The 23,835-nt window shown below is 46.2% G+C and overlaps 1 protein-coding gene across 2 annotated transcripts in view; it reads left to right on the plus strand.

Annotated features, from left to right (window-relative positions):
- LOC145352708 (uncharacterized) overlaps positions 1-23,835 on the plus strand; it is a 233,939-nt gene that overhangs the window by 31,735 nt on the left and 178,369 nt on the right. For both annotated transcript variants that reach the window (XM_080202953.1, XM_080202954.1), the window contains exon 4: positions 5,667-5,807. In XM_080202953.1, coding sequence (XP_080059079.1) covers positions 5,667-5,807 — 141 coding nt within the window. The remainder of the gene's footprint in view (positions 1-5,666; positions 5,808-23,835) is intronic.

A 23,835-nucleotide genomic window follows, 5' to 3' on the forward strand; every position in this document is an offset into this window, starting at 1 on the left:
GGAAGTAGTCCCTGCAGTTTGCTGACTCATGATGAGTAGAAGATGTGTTTCGTGATGGTATTATGCTGGAGTTGGCAGAGGATAATCCTTTGAATGCAGAGGCTGGTGGGGTGAAAAGTGAGGGCAAAAAGGCTTTATCATTCTTCTGGGAGGAAAGAAAGATGAGGGCAGAGGTAGCAGGATTAGGCTATTGAGTTGGATGATCAGCCATGATCATGATGAATGGTGGAGTGGGCTTGAAGGGCCGAATGACCTCCTCCTATTTTCTGTGTTCCTATGTATCGGAGATGCGTTGGCTATGGTTGTGTGTTCTGTCAATCTGTCCTGTCCTGTCTCGGGAAGGGGAGGTGGAGAGAGTGTTGCAAAGAAGGAAGACGACAGTGTCAGAAACACCAGTTTTGAAGATGGCATCATCGGAACAGATGTGACAGAGATGGAGAAACTGGAAGAATGGGATGTAGTCCCTACAGGAAATGAGGTTTGAGGAACTGTGCTCAAGGTTGATGTGGGAGTCAGTGGACCTGTAATGAATATTGGTGGTCAGTCTCTCACCAAAAATGGTGATGGAGAGGTCAAGGAGAGGAAATGTTGGCGATGAGCCATGTGAAAGAGGGGTAGATAGTGGAAGAAAATCAATACATTTTTCCAGGTGCAGATGAGAGCATGCAGTGCCACGTTCAGTCATGAATGGAACGGGAAAAAAATTGTGAGAGTAGGACTGGAACAGGAATATTCCACAGACTCCACAAGGAAACAAGCATAACTGGAGTCCATGTAGGTACCCACAGCTATACCTTTAATTTATAAGAAGTGAGAAGTTAAAAATGAAATTAAGTGAGAACAACTTCAACAAGGAGGGCATCCAGAATTGCAAATGTATGTGGAAAGGGACTGGACAAGGGGAGAGAGGATGATGTCAAGATGGGAAGAAATGACTAATGAGGGCAGGAATAGACTGATACTATGGGTATACCAGGACCAATACCAGGTTTGTGGGTTTTGGGAAGGAGGTAGAAGGAGGCTGTGTGGGATTTCGGGGTCCATGAGATTGGAAAGAAGATCTCCAGAGGAGATGTGGTCAGTGACAGTCCTGGGAGCAATAGCTCGATGCTTGATAATGGTGTCATGATCCAGGGGGAGGTAGAAGAAGTGTCTGAGAGTTGACACTCAGGTGAAAGTCATTACACCAGACAGTAACACATGGCAGGTTTGATAACAAAATCAGGATTGAACTTGAGAGAACACAGATGCAGCAAATTTAAAGGAGACAGATTGCAATGAGTGAGAATGGCAGTGAAATTGAGAGGGCTGAGGTTGTGCCAGCAGTTTTCAATGAAAAGGTCAAGAACAGGTAGGAGGCTGCAGAAGGAGCGTTTCAAATTGAGGGAGAAGACTGGAGGCAAGTGAAAAAATCCGCTGCAGGGAGAGAACTCTAGCCCAAAGAGATCAGCATGAAGATGAAGGCGATGGAAGAAGAGTTCAACATTGTGTTGACTCTAAAATTCATTATGCTCATTTGTTAACATCCTTTCGGGAAGGAAATCTGCCATCCTTATCCTGGTCTTACATGGCAAACCACTCAGTTATTCCAATTGCTACAAAGTCAATAAAAAGGAATGAAACTAGATGCACCACCAGACATTGACTCGGGCACCGGAAAACCCAGTGGCAAAACAAATGGCTCTGTCGACTCTGCAGAGTTCTCTTTAATACTATCTGAGGGTTAGTGCCAAAATTGGGAGCTGTCTCACTGATTAGTCAAGCAATAGCCTGACAGTCTTCTCATGGAATCATACCTTACTGATAACACCCCAGGGATAACCGTCCCTGGACATGTCCTGTCCCACCAGCAGGACAGACATAGCAGAGGTGGCAGCAAGGTAGTATACAGTTGGGAGGGAGTTGTCCTGGAAGCTTTCAACATTGACTCTGGACCCCATTAAGTCCCATGGCTTCAGATCAAAGTTTATCTATTAGTGACAAAAGTAGGCTTACATTAACACTGCAATGAAATTACTGTGGAAATCCCCTAGTCATCACACTCCAGCGCTTGTTTGGATATACTGAAGGAGAATTTAGCATAGCCAATGCACCTAACCACGTCATTCAGACTGAGAGGAACTGGAGCACCCAAAGGAAACCCGTGCAGATTCTGCACAGACAGTGACCCAAGCCGTGAATTGAACCTGGCTCCCTGGTGCTGTGAGGCAGCAGTGCTGACCATTGTGCCAGTGTGCCACTCAACATGGCCAAGGAAACCTCTTGCTGCTTACCATGTACCTTCCTCCTTCAGCTGATGAATCAGTACTCCACAATGTTGAACAAGATTTGGAGGAAGCACCTGAGGATGTCAAGGACACAAAATATACTCAGGGCGGGGGATTTCAGTGTCCACCACCATGAGTGGCTTGGCAGCAGCACTACTGTTTGAGACAGTTGGTCCCTAAAGGATATAACTGCTCGACGGAGTCTGTAGCAGGTGGTGAGGGAATGAACAAAAGGGAAAAACATGCTAGAATTCGTCCTTACCAATCTGCTGGCTGCAGATGCATCTTGCACGACCGTATCAGCAAGAGTGACCATCGCACAGTCCTTGTGGAGACAAAGTCCCATCTTCACATTGAGAATAAACTCCATTGTGTTGTGTGGCACTGTCACCATGCCTAATGGGATAGACTTCGAACAGATCTGGCATCTCAAGACTGGGCATCCGTGAAATGCTGTGGGCCATCAACAGCAGCGGAACAATACTGCAGCGCAATCTGCAACCTCGCGGATTGGCGTATCCCCCACTGAACCATTACTGTCAAGCCAGGAGTTCAACCCTAGTTCAATGGAGAGTGCAGGAGGGCATGTCAGGAGCTTACCTAAAAATGAGGTGTCAACCTTTTTGAAGCTACCCAACGGGTCTACTTACATGCCGAACAGCATAAACAGTAAGTGATAGATGGAGCTGAGTGATCCCGTAACCAGCGGATCCGATCTAAGCTCTGCAGTCCTGCCACATCCAGTCAAGAAAGGCGGTGGACAATTAATCAACTCACTGGAAGAGGAGGCGCCACAATATCTCCATCCTCAATGATGGAGGAGCCCAGCATGTCAGTGCAAAAGATAAGGCTGAAGGATTTTCAGCAATCTTCAGCCAGATGTGCCAAGTGGATGATCCATCTCAGCCTTGTCCAGTGGTCCCAACATCTCAGATGCCAGTCTCCAGCCAATTCGATTTCTCCACGTGATATCAAGAAAAAGTTGGAGGCACAGCATGCTGCAAAGGCAATGGCCTTAATAATATTCTGGCAATAGTACTGAAGATTTGTTCTCTAGAGCCTGCCGCTGCCCTAGTCAAGCTCTTCCAGGGCGGTTACAACACTGGTATCGATATGGAATAATGTGGAAAATTGTCCACGTATCAGTCTAATCTCGATCATCAGTGAATTGATGATCATCAGTGCTATCAAGCAGCACCTGCTCAGCAATACTATACGAAGTGACGCCCAGTTTGGGTTTTGCCACGATCACTCAGATCCTGTCTTCATTACAAGCTTGTTCAAACGTGGACAAAAGAGCTGAATTCCGGAGGTGAGGTGAGAGTGACAGTTCTCTTGACATCAAGGCTGCATTTGACCGAATGTGGCATGAAGGAGCCCTAGCAAAACTGGAATCCTTGTGTATCAGTGTTGAAATCATACCTGGTATGTAGGAAAATGATTGTGGTTGTGGAGGGTCAGCTCAGCTCAGCTCTGGAACATCCCTGCAGGAATTCAGGGCAGTGTCCTAGGCCCAACCATCTTCAGCTTCTTCATCAATGACCTCCCCTCCGTCATAAGGTCAGAAGTGGGGATGTTTGCTGATTGCACAATGTTCAGCGCCATTTGCAACTCCTCAAGACACTGAAGCAGTCCGTGTTCAAATGCAGCAAGATCAAGCCAATATCCAGGCTTGGGTTGACAAGTGACAAGTAATATTCAGAACACACAAATGCCAAATGGCATCACCAATGAGATACTCTAACCACTACCACTTAATGGTGTTGTTGTCACTGAATCCCCCACTGTCAACATAGACCAGAAACTCAACTGGACTTGCCATATAAACAAGTAGCTACAAGAGTAGGTCAGAGGCTAGGAATACTGTGGCAAGTAACTCACCCCCTGACTCCCCATAGCCTGCCACATATCTACAAGACACAAATCAGGAGCATGATGGAATACTCCCCACTTGCGTGGATGGGTGCAGCTCCAACAACATTCAAGCTTGACACCATCGTGGGACAAAGCAGCCCACTTGATTGGTATCACATCCACGCCCTTCACTACCAACGATCAGTAGCAGCAAGATGTACTGCAGCAATTCATCAAAGATCCTTAGCACCTTCCAAACCCATGACCACTTCCATCAAGAAGGACAATTGCAGCAGATACATGGGAACACCACCTCTCCAAATTCCTCTCCAAGCCCCCCTCCATTCTGACTTTGGAAATATATCGCCATTCCTTCAAAGTTGCTATGTCAAAATCCTGGAATCCTTTCCTTAACGGCATTGTGGGTCAACCCACAGCACATGGACTGCAGTATTTCAAGAAGGTAGCTCACTGCCACCTTATCAAACAACTAGAGATGGGCAATAAATGCTGGCCAGCCAATAACATCCATGTCCCATGAATGAAGAAAAAAATGACATTTCTACCCCTCTTCAGCTCTGAAGAAGTGTCATACGGACTCAATGTTAACTCTGTTTCTCTCTCCACAGATGCTGTCAGACTTGTGTTTATCCAGCATTTTCTGTTCTAAATTAGGGTCTCTGCTGGCTTGATGTTTAAGGGAAAAAACCTTTCCTTTTCCATCAATGGGAACACTGAAAAATGGTAATGTTTGAAGGGTTTTGACACTGTTGTGCTGGTGTCTGAAGATGGATAACTGGTCAAAGTAGTTGTTTGGGTTCTTAGGCTTCCAAATACAAATGAGTTATATTGAGATAAGGATTTTTTGGCAGAAATTTGATAACCACACTGAATTTCAGGAAAGGTAGGAAGAGATATAGTTGGACAACCTTCCTTTTCGATTTACTTTCAAATACTGAGTCCAAAATGCAAGTTCAACAGCAACTCACCTTGGTCAGGTGTTTTTCAGTGAATCACCAGAGTGTCCCAGCCTGTTAATGTAGTAGTTCTTTTCCTCCAGTAAGTAAAACTCAAGAAATAGTTATCTGCACAGATCATTTAACTGGAGTCATGATTTCTTGGGAAAGTCAGTTGCTCACATTCCAATGTGAACATAAAGTTTTCTTTAAAAAAAAAACGGCCAGGTCAGTTTCCAAGAAAATGTCCAAATAATTCAATTTTTTTTTAAAGAGCGTATAGTTCTCGTAGAAATGTATTCCTAACAAAAAGGAAAGGAATTTAAATACAAGTTTTTATTCTTAAAATCATGGCAATTGCAATATGCCTGATCAGAATTTTAAAATTTCCATGATTCAGTTATGTTTGTACTTCATACGTTTGCACCTATCTTATGGATAAGTGTTCATTTATATATGCTTGGGAGCTCATTTGTTAAAAAATAAAATATTTCCTGGTTCTTTTTGTTGCAAATTGTTGCATAAGTATGTATATTGCTATTTTTAATCATTCGTTATCTAATTTATTTGTATCAATTGGTATTTGCAGGAAAAAAGAGTGGTAAGTGAGAAACGGGTTTTTGGAGGAGCAAGCAGTCTTAGAGGTTGTGAAGCAGATGCAGGTCAAAGATTCTCTGTAGGAAGAGGTCAAAGACTTCGTAAATTTGTTGTGGAGGACAGCAAAGCAAAGGTAGGATTTATAACGTGGAACAATTTAATATGTGGAAGTTCTTAGATGTGTTGCAAATTAGCCAGTATGTTTAAACTGTTTTCAGATATTATCTACCATTGCTTTCACATAAATTGGTGTGCAGAATACTTCTCTGTAATCATAAAATACGTGGGTTGATTTTAAACCTCTAGAATGTGTGGCTGTGAAAAGAGATTTCAAATATCAGAAATTACACCTGACATCAATCTGCTTTTAATGGTGGGTGGATGGGCAGCAGCAGGAATGTGTATTCCTATTATGCTCCCCAGAGATAGGTCCACAATTGAAATATTTAAAAGGGGTTGTACATCTCTTGATTATTAGGATTTTTGATTTAATGTCTGCTGGCTGGGTTTCCAAGGCTGGCAACTGAGAAAGGTGAGCTGGGTCCAACAGTTGAATCCCTTTCCAGCACTGCTAGTGGGCCAGGAGAATCAGACACGCTCTCCTCAACTCATCAAGCTCAACTCCTCACTCCTTGATTGCTGACAACGCCACAAACACCCCAACGCTGGTGGTTTAACAGTCTCCCCAAGGCCTCTAATGTTTCCCCACTTCAATTTCTGCAACCTCAAATTCCTGATCTCTTTCCAATCTTAATCATTGTCGGATCTCTCCCCAATTTCAGTCAACTTCTGATATCTCCCCATCATCTGACCATTGGTTTCTCCCTCCCTCCTCTCTGCTCCCTGGCTGCAAGCCTTCCTGAATGGCAGTCTTCTGATACGAATACCAAAAGTTTAAGTTTAAATTTAAATCTAGAGTATCTGAACCTCTGGGCTTCCTAGCTACAATGATCCTTCTCTCCTCAAATTTTCACCAAATCAGGGCCATAGGACAGAATTTTAACATGGAGGAGTGATTTAGGTACAACTGTGATTTTAAGTGTCAAAAATGCAAACAGGTATGGAAGTCAGCTCCAATCTGCTGACTTTCACATTTAACTTGGACAAGTTGTAATGACATTGTGCTATTTTGCTATATTTTGTGTTTAAGGTGGAATTGCTTTAGAGTGTTCTGTTACGAGTTGGTTTGTCTGGTAAACACAGAATCCCTACATGCAGAAGGAGGCCACTTGGCCCATCGAACCTGCACCATCAACAATCCCATCCTATCTCTAACCTTGTAACCCCACAGTCACCCTAATGCTAAATGGTAAGTTAGCATGGCCAAATCAACCTAACCTGCACATCTTAAGTGTGGGAGGAAACCGGAGTACCCAGAGGAAATCCACGCAGACATGGGGAGAATGTTCAGCAGATGTTAAGAATGCAGGCTAATTATTGATTTTAGTTTGGCTGGAGTTAATGGACCTTTTATTTATTTAAGTTCTTGTTATATTTTAGACTAGGTACACAGAATCATAATGGGAGGAGCTAAGCTTGCAAGAAAAAATTTTGTTTCATTTTAAAATCAAAGGGAGTTGCTGCTGGGCTGCCATAAGAAAGCAGTCTCTCTCTCTCTCTCTCTCTCTCTGTCTCTCTCTCCCTCTGTCTCTCGCTCTCTCTCTCTAAAAAGGCCTCTCTGAGAGCTCCAGGGCTAGTAACCTAAACTACATCAAATGTGCCTGTGTTTTGCTAACTAATTTTTAAAGAGGGGCTTTAAGTCTGTAAGAGCAATATTGCTTGGATTGGAACTCAGTGATATGTTAGCAGTTACGACTTATGTATTGTTAATAGTTAAGTTCATTCATTTGTTATAGTTAAACTGTGTTGTTAAATTTTACTTTGATAAAAGCTTCCCAGTTTGTCAGTAGAATCATAGCTGGAGCGAAACATCTTATCCTCTTCCTAATGCCAAAATAGCAAATTGTTGGGGTAGTGTCTGGCTTCATAATATACTCTGGGGTTTCTGATTTGGTACCCTAATGATGTTAGAGTGATTGCGTGCGAAAACTTTAGGGCTGGTAGGTTACCTATTAACATATGGATTCAAGCAATTATTTCAACAACCTTTTAAATTTAATAGTGGATACATATGGGTTTCCAAGTTTCCTGAAACTCGCAATGAAAGATGAGGGTGAGTAGAGTGATGGATACATGGGAATGTGAAGAAGTTAATTGAAAGAGAAAATGGGTGCGCCTCCAAGGTAAGCGAGGTGTGATGTGATGGAGTAGATTTGACCAGGTAGAGTGGAGGGTGGTAGTGGGTGATGTGCAAAACAGGACTCGCCTTTTCTGACCAGTTAAGGTTGTTAAAGTGCTTCCTGCACTGAGTCCAGAGTGTGGCACAATGTTTCTTCTTGGGCTACCCTCAGCCCATGCCTGTTTTGCACCACAGGTTTCTTTCTTTATTGGGGAAGAGTTATTCTTAAGTCCTTATTGTTGTCAGTACATTAAGGGAAGTGTCATTAAGACAGCGCACAACATTTTTCCATTATTATTTTCATTGTCAAATCTCTTCCTTTCTTGATTCCAACTGCCAGCTCCTCCAAATTTCTTCATTGAATTCTCTTCAAATACCAAAGTTGAGGCTGCATTTGATAAGTCAGAGTCATGTTTGTGCTGCATGCATGATTGACACCATGGGGATGATTTTACCATTGCGTTGTGCCCATTTTCGGGCACAAAAACCTGGTAAAGTCAGGCGTGAGGTGAGTAGTGAGATCCGTACCTGCCTCCTTGCCAGTTCCCCCTTTACCAAAGCCAAAAATGGCTGCGATCAGGAACGTGCCCAGAACTGGTGTGGCGGCCAATTAAATGTATTTCCATGCATTTCATTCCACTTCAAGATGCCCAATGTCCGATTTGCAGCATAGACCCGGGTTTCAATACTGACCTCGGGTCTTGTGGATGCTGCTAGGTCATAGAGGATTACAGCATGGAAACAGGCTCTTTGGCCCAAATTGTCCATGCCACCCTTTTTTTAACCCCTAAGCCAGCCTCAATTGCCTACGTTTGACCCATATCCCTCTATAGCCATCCTACCCATGTAACTGTCTACATGCTTTTTAAAAGACAGAATTGTACCCACCTCTGCTACTACCTCTGGCAGGTTGTTCCAGATACTCACCACACTTTGTGCGAAAGAATTGCTCCTCTGGACCCTTTTATATCTCTCCCCCTCTCATCTTAAACCTGTGTCCACTAGTTTTAGACTCCCCTATCTTTGGGAAAAGATATTGACTATCTAGCTGATCTATGCTCCTCATTATTTTATAGACCTCTGTAAGATTACCCCTCAGCCTCCTACGTTCTAGAGGTAAAAGTCCCAGTCCATCCATCCTCTCCTTATAACTCAAACCATCAAGTCCCGCTGGCATTCTAGCCAATCTCTTTCCAGTTTAATAACATCCTTTCTATAATAGGGTCACCAGATCTGTACATAGCATTCCAAGTGTGGCCATACCGATGTCTTGCACAACTTCAACAAGATGTCCCAACTCCAAACATGCCGAATGCCATCTTCACCACTCTGTCCACCTGTGACTTCGCTTTCAAGGAGCTATGGACCTATAACCCTTTGTTCTGTAACTCTCCCCAAAGTCCTACCATTAACTGAGTAAGTCCTGCCCCGGTTCAGTCTACCAAAATGTATCATCTCGCATATGTCTAAATTAAACTCCATCTGCCATTCATCAGCCCACTGGCCCAATTGATCAAGATCCTGTTGCAATCACAGATGACCATCTTCCTTGTCCATTATGCCCACCAATCTTGGTGTCAGCTGCAAACTTACTAACCATGCCTCCTATATTCTTATGCAAATCATTAATATAAATGACAAATAACAGTGGACCTAGCACTGATCCCTGAGGCACGCTGCTGGTCACAGGTCTCCAGTTTGAAAAACATACCACTACAACAATCTCTGGCTTCTGTCATCAAGTCAGTTTGGTATCCATTTAGCTACCTCACCCTGGATCCTGTGAGATTTAACTTTATGTAACAACCTACCATGTGGACCTTATCAAAAGCCTTGCTAAAGTCCATGTAGACAACGTCAGCTGCACTACCCTCATCAATCTATAAAGAACAAATAACAACACAGCACGGGAAACAGGCCCTTCGGCCCAACGAGCCCGCGCCGCCATCTTAACAAAGCATTTCTCCTAGACCTCCCTTGACTCATGTCTATGCTTATGATACCCCCATTGGAAACCAGATTTAGGGGAGAATAATTTAGGGACAATTTGTTACATCAGTCAGCCTAAGAGCGCATCTTTGGGCTGTGAGAGGAAACCGGAGCACCTGGAGGAAACCCACGCAACCACAGGGAGAATGTGCAAACTCCCACAGACACTGGCCCAAATCCATGTATCTGCACAGCTAACAGTGATAGTCACTGAGCTGTTGTGGTGCCCATCTGCTGGTCCAGTTTTAAGCGTACACAACGATGCGAAGTACTAGGCCACACTCGAAATATCTAAGAGCAGCCCACGCACGACCCACCGTGTGCGTGCCCCTCGTTAGACAACAAGGTGGACCGACGCACCTGTGGAGTAAAAGAGACAAAACATCAACACGTAGCATTAGATTTCCAGTAACGTCCTGAGGCTCTGACCCTTACTTAAAACCGTCTCCTATAACCCTCCATCCCTGTTTCGCTCATGTGCCTATCTAAGTAAACCTTAAACAAGTCCAGCGTGCCTCCCTCCACCACCTTACTTGGTAGTGCATTCCATACCCCCACGACCCTCTGTGTGAAAAACCTCCCTCTAGCATCCAAATTATATTTCTCCCCCCCTCACCCTTAGTTCGTGACCCCTCGTGATATTGTCTCCAATCTAGGAAAAAGCCTGCCACTGTTTACTCTATCCATACCCTTCATTATTTTATACACCTCTATCAGATCCCCCCTTAATCTCCGTCTTTCTAAGGAAAAGAGCCCCAGTTTACCCAATCTTTCCTCATAACCCAGTCCTTCCATACCAGGTAGCATCCTGGTAAACCACCTCTGCGCTCTCTCCAGGGTCTCCACGTCCTTCCGGTAGTAAGGTGACCAGAACTGGACGCAGTACCCCAAATGCGGTCTAACCAACATTCTGTACAACTGTAGCATTAGATGCCAGCTCTTATACTCTATAGCCCTTCCTATAAAGGCTAGCATACCGCAAGCTTTCTTCGCAACCTTCTCCACCTGGGTTGCCACCTTCAGGGACTTGTGCTCCCAGGTCCCTCTGCATTTCTATACTCTTAATTGGTCTACCCTTTATCATGTAACTCCTCCCTGCATTATTCCTTCCAAAATGCATCACCTCGCATTTATCAGGATTAAATTCCATCTGCCATCTATCTGCCCAATATACCAGCCTATCTATATCCTGCTGTGTCACCTGACAATCCTCCTTGCTATCCGCCAATCCTGCCATCTTCGTGTCATCTGCAAACTTGCTGATCACACCACGTACGCCCTCTTCCAAGTTGTTTATATATATATTACGAATAGAAGAGGTCCCAGTACTGAGCCCTGCGGCACACCACTGGTGACAGACCTTCAGCTAGAAAAGGACCCTTCCACTACTACTCTGTGTCTCCTGTTGTCTAGCCAGTTTTCAATCCATCTAGATACCTGTCCTTGTATCCCATGAGCCTTAACCTTTTCTACCAGCCTACCATGAGGGACTTTGTCAAACGCCTTACTGAAATCCATATAGATGACATCAACGGCTCATCCATCGTCAGCCGTTTTTGTCACCTCCTCAAAAAATTCTGCCAGGTTCGTAAGGCAAGACCTCCCCTGAACAAAGCCATACTGCGTATCCCTGATCAGATTGCAACGCTCCAAATGCTTATACGTCCTATCCCTAAGAATTTTTTCCAACCAGTTTCCTACCACCTACGTCAAATTCACTGGCCTATAATTACCAGGGTTATCCCTACTGCCCTTTTTAAACAGCGGTACCACATTAGCTATCCTCCAGTCCTCTGGGACCTTGCTTGTGTCCAAAGAAGAGACAAAGATTTGCGTCAGAGGCCCAGCAATTTCATCTCTCACCTCCCTAAGCAGCCTGGGATAAATGCCATCAGGCCCCGGAGCTTTATCAGTTTTCATGCTGCCTAAAATCCCTAACACTTCCTCACTTGTAATAGATATTTCCTTCAACTGGTCTACTGCTCCCTCCAAGACATTACAAGACACCAAGCCCCCCCCTCCTTCGTGAATACCGACGCAAAGTATTCATTCAATATCTCCTCCATTCCCTCAGACTCTATGCACAGTTCCCCTCATCTGTCCCTAAGAGGACTGATTTTCCCTCTAACCACCCTTTTGTTCCTAATATAAGAGTAAAATGCCTTTGGCTTTTCCTTAATCCTATCAGCCAAAGCAACTTCATGCCCCCTTTTCGCCCTTCTAACTCCCCTTTTGAGCTGCCTCCTGCTCTCTCTATATTCCTCCAGTGCTGTCTCTGTTCCCAGTTGCTTAGACTTAACATATGCCCTTCTTCCTGACCAACTTAAACATTATTTTACCTTTTTGTTAAAGTGAACGTTCAATCTTTTATTCAATTTGCTTTAAGTCAGGACAGCACGAGTCCTTTCCCTGATCTGGCTAACGAACAGCTCCAATGTTCGGTGGAAGTGGCCAAGAAGGCATGTATCCACAACTATCTTGATAATCCCTTCAAAATACTCATTTAAGTTTGTTTGATTGGGCCCTAGGCACTCAGCACTCTTCCAGCTGAAGAATGTGCACAAAGCCCTTGGAAATTGCAGTGGTGCAGTCTCTTTTCAAGGAGCAGTGATTCTCAGGAGCATGTGGGTGGGGTCTGTGATTCTGGGGGGGGTGTGTGTGGGCTTTGGGGGAGCTGTGACTCTGGAGGGCATGTGCGTGGAGATGGGTTGGGGGGCTGGGATTCTGGGAGGCATGTGGGTGGAGTTGGAGATCTATGATTCTGATGGGCATGTTAGTTGGGAATGGACAGTATGGGCAATGTGTGTTGCTGGGCTTTAACTTCTACGTGTGAGAAGGGTGGAGCAGAGACCCTGGCAGTCCTGTGCATGAGTGTAATTTCAACAGATGTCGGACGTTTGCTGCTGACAGCTCCGCCTCCGAAACAAGATGGTGAAAATCCTGTGCCACCTGTTGCAGGACCTGGCACCTTGGTGCATGGGGGGTACCCACTCTCAGCTGTCAAGTTGACGACTGCGCTGAACTTTTATGCAGTGCCTCCCTCCATGCTTTTACAGGACCTGGTACCTCAGGGCATGGGGTGCACCCACTCTTGGCTGTCAAATTGAGGGCCGCTGTGAACTTTAATGCAACTAGCTCCTTCCAGACCCGTAGTGAAGATGTACGTATCAGGAAGTCTGGGCTGCAGTGTTCGCGGCCGTCGAAATGTCTAATATGCAGGGGGCCATCGACTGCATCTATGTCGCCCTCAAAGCCCTGCTGCTGAATCCATGATGATTCGTGAGCAGAAAGGAATTCCGTTCCCTATATGTTCAACTGGTTTGTGACCACAATATGAACATTATGCACATCTGTGTGAGACACCCTGCAGCATCATCACAGCTTAATTCTCTGGAGCTCTGACATACTGGAGGCCTTTGAGGAAGAGCCCAGGCTCCAGGGTTGGCTCGTGACTGACATGGGTTACCCACTTTGGATATGGCTGGTGGTGCCTGTGCAGAGCCCTCTGACTGAGGCGGAGACTCGCTATAATGAGGCTTATGTAGCCACCTGCTTGATAGTGGAGAGATGCATAAGGCTCCTGAAAATGTGATTCCGGTGCCTGGACCGCAGTGGCGGGGCTGTATAGTACAGGTCCCTGATCTCTTCCCACATTGTGGTGATATGCTGTGCTCTGCACAACCTGACACAGCAGAGAGGAGACCTTTTGGCAGAGGAGAAAGCCGTGGAGACCCCTCCTATCTCCTGCAACATCATCACACCAGAGTGGTGAGTCTGGGTACACTGTGTTAGCGAGTTTCTTTGGCAAGCAGGAAAGTGATGATGACTCACTAAGCACCATTATGTTACCCTGGTGCAAACTAGTCTAACTTCTGCCTGAGTTCTGCAAGCACACTGGCACCTAGGCCCATGCCTGTGTAGTGGGTAAAGATCTGGAACTTTCATACAGGGCTGTGGATGGGGTGGAGGAGGGAGAGAATTGCTCCTGGATTCTAGGGAACCAATAGCTTCATTTTCTCAGTGATACAGCACTGACATAACGTGAAGAACCCCTCTGGTGACTGTGAATGGAAGAGGATTTCTGTTTGAGACAAATCTGAGACAAGTTAGTCACAGGTGAGTGGTGAAAATGATTTAATGATGACAAAAGTGATAAAATAATAAATTCTAACAAAAATGTCTGAACAGAAAATGTTAAAGTGCTTAAAGACCTATCTAACTAATGCAGACTTTCACTCATGCCATCTTACTGCAACTATAACTTCCTAACCTTGTGTGGTCTATCACTGTATTTTGGTGTCTCTCCAGAATGTACATTGGAAGTGGAGGGGGGCCAGCTGCCTGCCTTGCCCCTTTGCCTGTGAGGTGCTTGGTGGGCATCCTCTGGAGGTCCTCGCCGCCTTCCAAGTGCCTGGGATGTTTCCATGACACTCTCTTCATTCCGATGCCCCTGAGATGTATCAGGGAGAGGGGAGTCAGAAGATTTAACCACAGCCACGGTCTCCTGGCTGGAAGGCCCTGGCATGGGCTTGAGCCCTTCCTTCTTCCTTGGGGTTCCTGTAGCCCACTGCGTCACTCCATGGGACGGCAGTACTTCTGTAGTGAGCTCCAAAAGCTCTAATGTCACCTGGCCCCACCAGTCCTGGAGGATCACCCATGGTGGTTGAATCCTCGCAATGGCCACCTGAGTTGGGGGCCGCAGCAAATACCCCCGAGACTGGGCCACGCTCTGCAGCACCTCAGCGTGGCCTTCTGACTGGGCCACATTCTCTAGGGCTACGGTGTCTCAGTGCTGTCCCACTGCGTCTCGTGCAAGCTCAAGACGCTCGGCCGTGGGCCGCAGAACTTCCAGAATCCTGTTGAGTCCCTCAGCTGTGATCCACCATGATTTGGCCAACGCTTGGAGGCTGCTACTTGTGGTGAGGATTCCCTGTCCAGGCTTTCCACTGTAAAAAGTCTGACAACACCAGGTTTTAGTCCAACCGATTTATTTGATAGTAAACTGACAAGCTTTCGAGGGGACTCTCTCTTCGTCAGGTGAATGGAGAGGCTTTCCACTGCCACCCTTGCGAAGTTGGCGTAGGAACCACACAAGACAGGTAATGGCTGGTTTACCTGAAAGCTTTGGGACTGTTCCCAACAGTCTCGCAGTCAGTCCAGTGTGGCTGTCAGCCCCTCCTTCATTTCTTGGTTCTGTTGCTGCATCTCCAGCAGCTGAGGCAGAAGTGATTTCAGAGGCTCAACATGTAGCCTGGGGCCAACTGAGTCTTTGCCTCTGGCAGGCCCCCACGTGACAGAGGCCTTGGACGTTCCTTCCTCCACCTGATGTACATTAGCAGGTGTACAGTGCTCACCAGAGAGTGACCCAGAAGCCTCATCACTAACTGGACCCACCAATCTGTCAGTATCTGCCATGGTGAACTGCGAGGTGGAACTGACACCAAAATGGTGCCATCTTTGGAGGTCCCCTTCATCCATATCCTCTGAGGACTCGTCCGAGCTGTTGGGACGCAGATAGGCGGGAGCTGCAGCGAGGGGCCATGATGCCAGATGGTCTGGATTTTTTGTTGCAACACAGGACACAAGGTTAAGTGCAAGGGAGGAAGAGGAATCCAGATGCAAAAAACTTGATTCACGTTTCTCCAAATGAACATAGAACAAAGCACAAAGAAGATCACATCACAGAAATAGGCCCTTTGGTTCTCCCTAGCCTGCAGCAACCAGGCTGCCCATCTGAATTGTAACCCCCCTACTCTTGGGACCGTGTGCCTCTATTGCCATCCCATTCACGTAGCTGTAAAGACGCCCCTTAAAGGTTGCTGTCGTATCTGCCTCCACGACCTCCCCCAGCATCAGCGAGTTCCAGACAGACACCCACCACCATCTGTGCAAGTAAACATGCCTCGTACATCTTTTTTATTCCTTGCCCTTCACACCCAAAACCCATGCCCCGTAGAAGCTGCCTCAAATTGAATGGAACGTTGACAGGTGCTCACTTCTTGACTCCAGCTGACAATGCTGTTGCTGACAGCCCACGTCTCCCCTTCCTGGACCTGCTCCCCACCTCCCCTCCTCAGTCTTTGCTCTGCCTCTGGTGTTATGGGTGTGTCTTCTTCTATGGTGACAGAGGGAGCTATGAAAGCAATGATAGCATAACTCCTGCAGAGTATCAGGTGATGGCCCTGAGAGGGTAAGTGCAGTGCTACTCTTAGGGGTGATGGAGGGGGTATTAGGAAGGAGCCGCTTGGGGGTCAGCGGCTGGAAGCATGCAGAGCGCTGCGGGTGAGAGGATCTGGGGATAATTTGGGGGAAGATGCTAGATAGGGTTAAGCACTCACCCTTGCTGTCCGGATGAGGTCATTGACCTTCGCTTTGCCATTCTGGGGGCTAGTGCCATGGCACTGATGGAAGCGCAACTGCAGTTTGCTTGTTAGTGTTGAGGGGGAAGCATGTACATTTGCAGGTGCTAATGGGGGGGCGGGTAGGAATCACTGCCTCTATGATGGTTGGGGACAGGGGAGAGAGATGGAGGTGTCTTACAGCCGTCGGAGTCAGAGGGAGATGGGGGGGTTGGGGGGGCAGGGAGTGGGGAGTCACTCAGCATGAGATCATTGGGGGGGGGAGGAAAGGGGTGCTGCTATTCTACTTGAGATTGGTGGAGGAAGAAAGGGGGGCTGCTGCCACTGCCTGAGATGGGAATGGGAGACTATGCTGCCAGTCTGCCTGAGATTGTTTGGTGGGAGAGTGGAGGTGAGGAATGGGGGTGCTGCCATTCTACTTGAGGTTGGTGGAAGAAGAAAGTGGGGCTGCTGCCACTGCCTAAGATGGGGAGGGGGAGAGTGTGCTGCCACCCCGCTTGTGATCGGTGGGGGAAGGGTGAGAGATGGCTGAGATGGGGTGGGGGGGAGGGGGGAATCAGTAATTTTGGGGGGGGGGGGGGGGAGGCAGTGTCTGTGGGGACCAGGGTGAGGCATTATCTGGCCCTGGAGAAATGTGGCAGGGGAACAGCATTCTATCTTTTTTTGCGCATGCGCAGTTGGAGGCTCCAATCAGAGCTGCAGGGTTTCAAGCGCGTTAAGCCCGCCCACAGGCTTCTGCAGTAAGCTTCGGAATCATTGACATTTTTTAAAGCTGAGTGCGTATGGACCTCAGAATGGTCCTCGAAGTCGGATCTGAAACACACCCAGTTTCAAGTTCACTTCGAATGAAAATGGTAAAATAGGGCTCCATATCTGGAAGGAAAATTATAATAAACATAGAAGATGGAACATTACAGCGCAGTACAGGCCCTCCGGCCCTTGATGTTGCGCTGACCAGTGGAACCAATCTAATGACCCTCTAACCTAAACTATTCCAATGTTATCCATATGCCTATCCACTGACCATTTGAATGCCCTTAAAGTTGGCGAGTCCACAACTGCTGCAGGCAGGGCATTCCACGGACTTACTACCCCTTTGAGTAAAGAACCTACCTCTGACATCCGTCCTATAATTACCACCCCTTAATTTAAAGCTATGTCCCCTTGTGTTAGCCATCACCATCTGAGGTAAAAGGCTCTCACTGTCCACCCTATCCAATCCTTTGATCATCTTGTATGCCTCAATCAGGTCACCTCGTAACCTCCTTCTCTCCAATGAAAATAACCTTAAGTCCCTCAGCCTTTCCTCATAACATCTTCCCACCATACCAGGCAACATCCTGGTAAACCTCCTCTGCACCCTTTCCAACGCCTCCACATCTTTCTTATAATGCAGCGACCAGAACTGTACACAATACTCCAAGTGCGGCCGCACCAGAGTTTTGTACAGTTGTAACATGACCTCACGGCTCCGAAATTCAATCCCTCTACCAATAAAAGCTAACACACCATACGCCTTCTTAACAACCTTATCAACCTGGGTGCCAACTTTCAGGGAGCTATGCACATGTACCCCAAGATCTCTCTGCTGGTCAACACCACTAAGAGTCCTTCCATTAGCCCTATATTCTGTACGCCTGTTATTCTTACCAAAGTGAATCACCTCACACTTTTCCATATTAAACTCCATCTGCCACCTCTCGGCCCAGTTCTGCAGCTTGTCTATGTCCCTCTGCAAACTGTAACATCCGTCCTCACTGTCTACAACTCCTCCAACTTTAGTGTCGTCAGCAAATTTACAAATCCATCCTTCTACACCCTCATCTAGGTCATTTATAAAAATGACAAACAGCAGTGGCCCCAAAACAGATCCTTGAGGTACACCACTTGTACTCCAGGTTGAATATTTCCCATGAACTACCACCTTCTGTCTTCTATCAGCTAGCCAATCCCTGATCCAAACTGCTAAATCACCCTCAATCCCATGCATCTGCATTTTCTGCAATAGCCTACCATGGAGAACCTTATCAAACGCTTTGCTAAAATCCATATACACCACGTCAACTGCCTTACCTTTATCCACCTCTTTGGTCACCTTTTCAAAAAACTCTAAGGTTTGTGAGGCACGACCTACCCTTCACAAAACCGTGTTGACTATCCCTAATCAATTTATTTCCCTCTAGATAATTATAAATCCTATCCCTTATAAACCTTTCCAAAACTTTGCCCACAACATAAGTAAGGCTCACTGGTCTATAATTCCCAGGATGGTCTTTACTCCCCTTCTTGAACAAGGGGACAATGTTTGCTATCCTCCAGTCTTCCGGCACTATACCTGAAGCCAATGATGACATGAAGATCAAAGCCAAAGGCTCTGCAATCCCCTCCCTAGCCGTCCAGAGAATCCTAGGGTAAATCCCATCCGGCCCAGTGGACTTGTCTATTTTCACACTCTTAAGAATTGCCATCACCTCTTTATGTACCCCAATCCTGTCTAGTCTACTACCTGGTACTTATGTGAGGTAACTTATGTAAGGTACTTATGTGAGCATGTTAAAGACATGAATTTATTTGCAAACTCCCAAATGATGTCTAACTCCCTGATACCACTGACTCTAGGAGTTAATATCAGGGCCATGTTGCCAAAATAAAGATAGTGCTTGCTTATGGCAGATGATGTTCATGGTAATATTTTATCCATTGAAAATAGTTGGACTAAAAATGAGTTATGATGCTCACTGTACTAGTGAGCATAATTTTTTTTTCCACTTTGTTTTTCCATTTTAGTGAAAATATGTGCCTGCAGGGGCAATAAAATGCACTGCTTGATATTGTCAAAAGGGCTTCATTGCCAATAGTTATTGGCTGCTGCCACATATGGGATGAAGAGACTCAACTTCTGAAGCCCTATCCAGTCTTATTATAGCATTTATACATCATGACTGTAAAAATAAAATTTATAAATCCAATATCAGATTTCCTATAATTTCACAATCTGGATGAATTTCTGCTGCTCCTTTTATTCTGGAACTTGCAGTTACTTCAAGAACTTAAAGCAAACTTTTTCTCTGACATCTCAGTTTGAAATTGAAACGTTTATACGTTGTCAGTGAATGTGATCAGAATGGATTCTGATGAACAACTTTGCTTTGAACTTGCTATAGGAAAATTTAGTAGCCTCTTGTAGCATTCATAGTCTGAAGTATGGAAAATATTTTTTATTCACCATGTGATAGCTTTATCCCAGCTTACTAGTGATTTGAAACTACACGGCTGCCTTTAGTTATCTTGTATTTTGACTGACCCTTTAGATAATTGAATTCCTAAGAAACAACTATTTTACATGTTGCAGGCTATCTTATCTTGCACTCCCTGAATTAGTACTAACTTCTCTTTCCCATGAGGTTGATAATGTTGTCCAAGATCCAATCAAAACCCTGCGTAACAGCCGAAATACTTGGAATACTCCCTGCCCGCATCCACCACCCCCCCACCATTCTTCTGGTGGTGAGCACCCCCCCCCCCACCCCCCAATTTACATCACACCGGAGTCTGGGTTGGCTGTGTTAGCAAGTTAAAGTGCAGGTAGGAGGGTAATGACAACTCACTATGTGGCACATTGATGCTGCCCTGGGGCAACATAGGCCTGTTCCTTACTTGTTCTCTCCCTGTATACTGGTGAGCGGGGCTACATCTGAATAAGGGTCAGGGGCACCACCCAGCAGCCCAATGCCCTTGGGGTTTGGGAGGCTGGGGTGGGAAAGTGATGCTGAGACGACCGATCCTAGGGTCTAGTGGGTGATGAGGATGGCATGCCAAATTTGTCATTGTGGGCCTACAGGGGACCAGCGTGAATGGAAGTAGCCGAGTGCAGACTGCTGAGCCCCCATCAGCATTGGGATGGGTGGCCTCATTAGTCTAACGGCATTCTCAGATGAGTGCGTGGAATACTACACCAATCAGGGATCTGGCATGGGTGCTGGAACTGGCAGTTGCAGCCTCGCTGGGCTGAAGAGCCCCTCTCATGCACAATAGCGCTCTGAGCTTTGGTTGGAGTGCGGTCATCACTGTGAAATCACAGACATGAGTCACAGTCGTGGGCTGTAATAACATTAGTGAATTTTAACAGTACGTTTTTCCCTAGCCCTAACTGCATGCCTTCACCTTTGAAATCCTGGTGACCTGACAACTTAATCTTACATGGCTTACCGCTAGGTCTAGGTGACAACCCCCCACCTCCCTCCTCCTCAAATGACCTATCAAATGATTTCTATGGCGGGGTTCCTTCTGGGGACTGAGCCCCATAACCGACTTTCATTCTGCTATCCAGGAGATGCACTGGCATCAGAAAGGGGGGAATTCAGAAGGCCTGGAGTATCTCAGGCGTAAGGTCCCAGCATGGGCTCCAGCTGCTGCTGCTCCTCCCTAGGGTGCTCCTTGACTCCTGGGTCACTCCAGTGAATGGGGTAGCAGGAGTGAGTTCCAAAAGCCTCAGTGTCACCTGGTCCTGTTAGTGCTGGAGGCGCAATTGTGTCCACCTCATGGTGCATAAGCCCTGGGTGATGGCTCTCTGCGACTAGGCTAAGCTCTGGATCCCTATAGCAAGTGACTTCTGAGACTGGGCCAAGCTCTGGAGCCCCTCAGCGATTGCCTGCTTTGATTGGGCCATGCTCTTGAAGCCCATAACCGTTAAGCTTTGTCTTGAACATGCTACTGGGGCCCTCAGCGATTTGGCCACACCTTGGACCCTTCCACCCATGATGTTCATTTCCTGTTTCTGTCTTTCCACTGTGGATGCCACCCTTGCAATGTTAGCGTATGCACCACACGCCAACCATCTCCTGCACCTGAAGGCAGAGGGGCTCCACCAAACATTCTTTCAGTTGCTGGGAAGTTCTGGCCATCCCTGGCTCTGTTTCTGCATTTCCACCAGTTTTGGGAGAACTGATCCCAGTGGTTCAGTACCTGGCTTGGGGCCAGCTGTTTCCTTGGCTCCAGCAGACTTCCGCCTGCCCAAGCCATTGGACATGCCAGCCTCCACCTGATCTGCAGCTAGGGCTAAGTTGTGTGTATCAATAAATGACCCAGAAGCTTTATCACTAACGTGTTCCACCAAGTTGACTATATCTGCACTGGTGGATGGTGTGTGTGATGCCTATATCAACTGGAATGTACATTCCTCCGAGGTGTCATCGAGCATTGCAGTGGGGAGCCGCAGGGCAGGCTATGACTCCTGATGGCCTCGTCGGAACCATTCTCTGTAATAGAGGACATCTGATTCAGTGGAAGGGAGGGACAAGTTTGTGGCCAATTTGCAGCTCACTTGAGAAAGGTCATTTGGATGAAAGTTTTGTGGATCCTCACTTTCATGGCATACGCTGACCTGGCTATCTGTCACGAGTCTATCCTTGGTCTCCCCCAAAGTCTCAAGTGCTTGCTGCTCCAATGGGGATGCAGCTCAGGAACGCAGCCTCCGGTCTTCTGCTCTGGGCAACTATGGGCCATCTTGTCTTGTGGGGACAACACAGGAGTTGAACACCTTTATGGATGGAAAGGTGCGAACTGTTGGGGTGAGGTCAGTCGGGTGGTGTATGTCGGCACTGTGCCTCAGCAGGCAGGGATTTTTCAAGAAGGATGGCAGAGCTGTTGAATGAAGGTGCTAGGGAGTCGGGTGTTGGAAGGCCGTGGAGTATGGGGTTGGATCGGCTTGGACATTCTAGGCATGACAGATGGGACTGATGGGCGTTCACTCTTGCTGCCTGAAGAAGGTGGTTCCATTTTTTGGGCATTGGGCGCCAGTCTTTTGTGCCAGTGCCAATGCCATCACTTCCCACGCCGCATTGCTAGCCCGACCCCGGGTTGTCGACTATCACGAGGTAAGGTGATAGCTTTCCTGTTGCCTACTGCGTCCAGCAACTGGCCCAACTCCCCCTTGGTAAACTGAGCTGTTCTTTGTAGTGCCATCTTCCTGGTCTGACTGAATCCATCATTAGCACTTAAATGCAGTGCACCTCTTTTAAACGGTGCCCAGCTTCAACCACTTTGGGTGAGTCAAGAGCCTGGAGCCTACGAGCTGGCATAATTAGCATGGAGGCTCTTTCATTGCACTAAGTGCCAAAAGACTGCTGTGCTGAGGACTCACATTTTTCTGCTATTAGCTTGTGTTTCAGTTATTCACTGCAACTTTGATATACAGATGTGTAAAGCCTTAAAGTAATATTTGTAGGCATATTAGTTATGTTTCACACTTGTAATGATATGCATGTATAGAATAATGATTGACATTTGCAATCAAATCAGATCACGATCTTGGCATAACTTTTGACTAAGTTTTTAAAGTTTATTTATTAGTGTCACAAGTAGGCTTACATTAACACTGCAGTGAAGTTACTGTGAACATCCCTTAGCTGCCACATTCTGGCGCCTGTTTGGGTACACTGAGGGAGAATTTAGCATGGCCAATGCACTTAACCAGCATGTCTTTCAGAAAGGGAGAAAATTGGAGCATCCGGAGAAAATCCACACAGGCATGGGAGAACGTGCAGACTTCGCACAGACAGTGAACCAAGCTGGGAATCAAACCCAGGTCCCTGCTGCTGTGCTAACCACTGTGCCAGCTTTTCTAAATATTTTAGGAAGCTTGTAACTTGTCCCACACTTATGATATTCTCTGACTCATCATTTGCAATACCACAGGAAATGTGCCTGATACCAGTTTAAAAACTTTCTTCATTGAGAATACAGTCTTCCTTTCAGGCTTTGGAAGTTGGAATAATTTATCCCTGGGAATGTGGCAATACCTGCAGAATTCTTTATGGTGAAAAGTTAGAAAACCACTGTTATTTTCTGACATTGGTATGAACAAAAACTGTAGTATATTGTTAGGGAGGTAAAGCAATGAACATCCATTTTGGGAAAAAAATATGTTCATGCTAATCTGTTTTTTGCAGTTGTTCATTTACAACAAGAAGCCACATGTGAGCATGTTTTCACCTTATAAAGTAATGTTGGCAATGCAGGATAAAGCAGTTGTAATGTGGCTGGTGGCCACATTCTGGAAAATATCAGCTGATTTCGTGTTTGAAATTTTTTTACATAACCGTATTCTGCTCCAACTGCAATCAGTCACCCCTATTACATTGGTGTAACTGCTGGAGCACTTGGCATTGAGCACAAATTTGAATTTTGCATTAGTACAGGAAATACTTGCGTCAAATCTGTGGGGAACTGCTTTCATATCAGTTTAAGAACAACTTTGTGATAGTCCAGGATGGCAAATCTGCCACACAATATGCCAACAATACTTAAACTTCCAGTGGTACTTATTTTCAGGTTGAAGTGTTCAATAGGAAACACAGTAAAACAATTTCTTCTTAGTTTACATTATGTTGACCTTGAAAAAAGCCAGCAGTTGACCTGGAGAGAGGCTGGGATTTAGCATTAAAAAAACTCCATTATCTTTTCTACTTTGACAAGGCACCACATGGTAGGCTGTTGCATAAGGTTAAAGCGCAATGGATCCAAGATGAGCTGGCAGATGGATACAAAATTAGCTTGATGACGGAAGCTAGAGA

This window comes from Carcharhinus amblyrhynchos, chromosome 14 (genome assembly GCF_965287045.1).
Source record: "Carcharhinus amblyrhynchos chromosome 14, sCarAmb.v2.hapA, whole genome shotgun sequence".
NCBI lineage: Eukaryota > Metazoa > Chordata > Chondrichthyes > Carcharhiniformes > Carcharhinidae > Carcharhinus > Carcharhinus amblyrhynchos.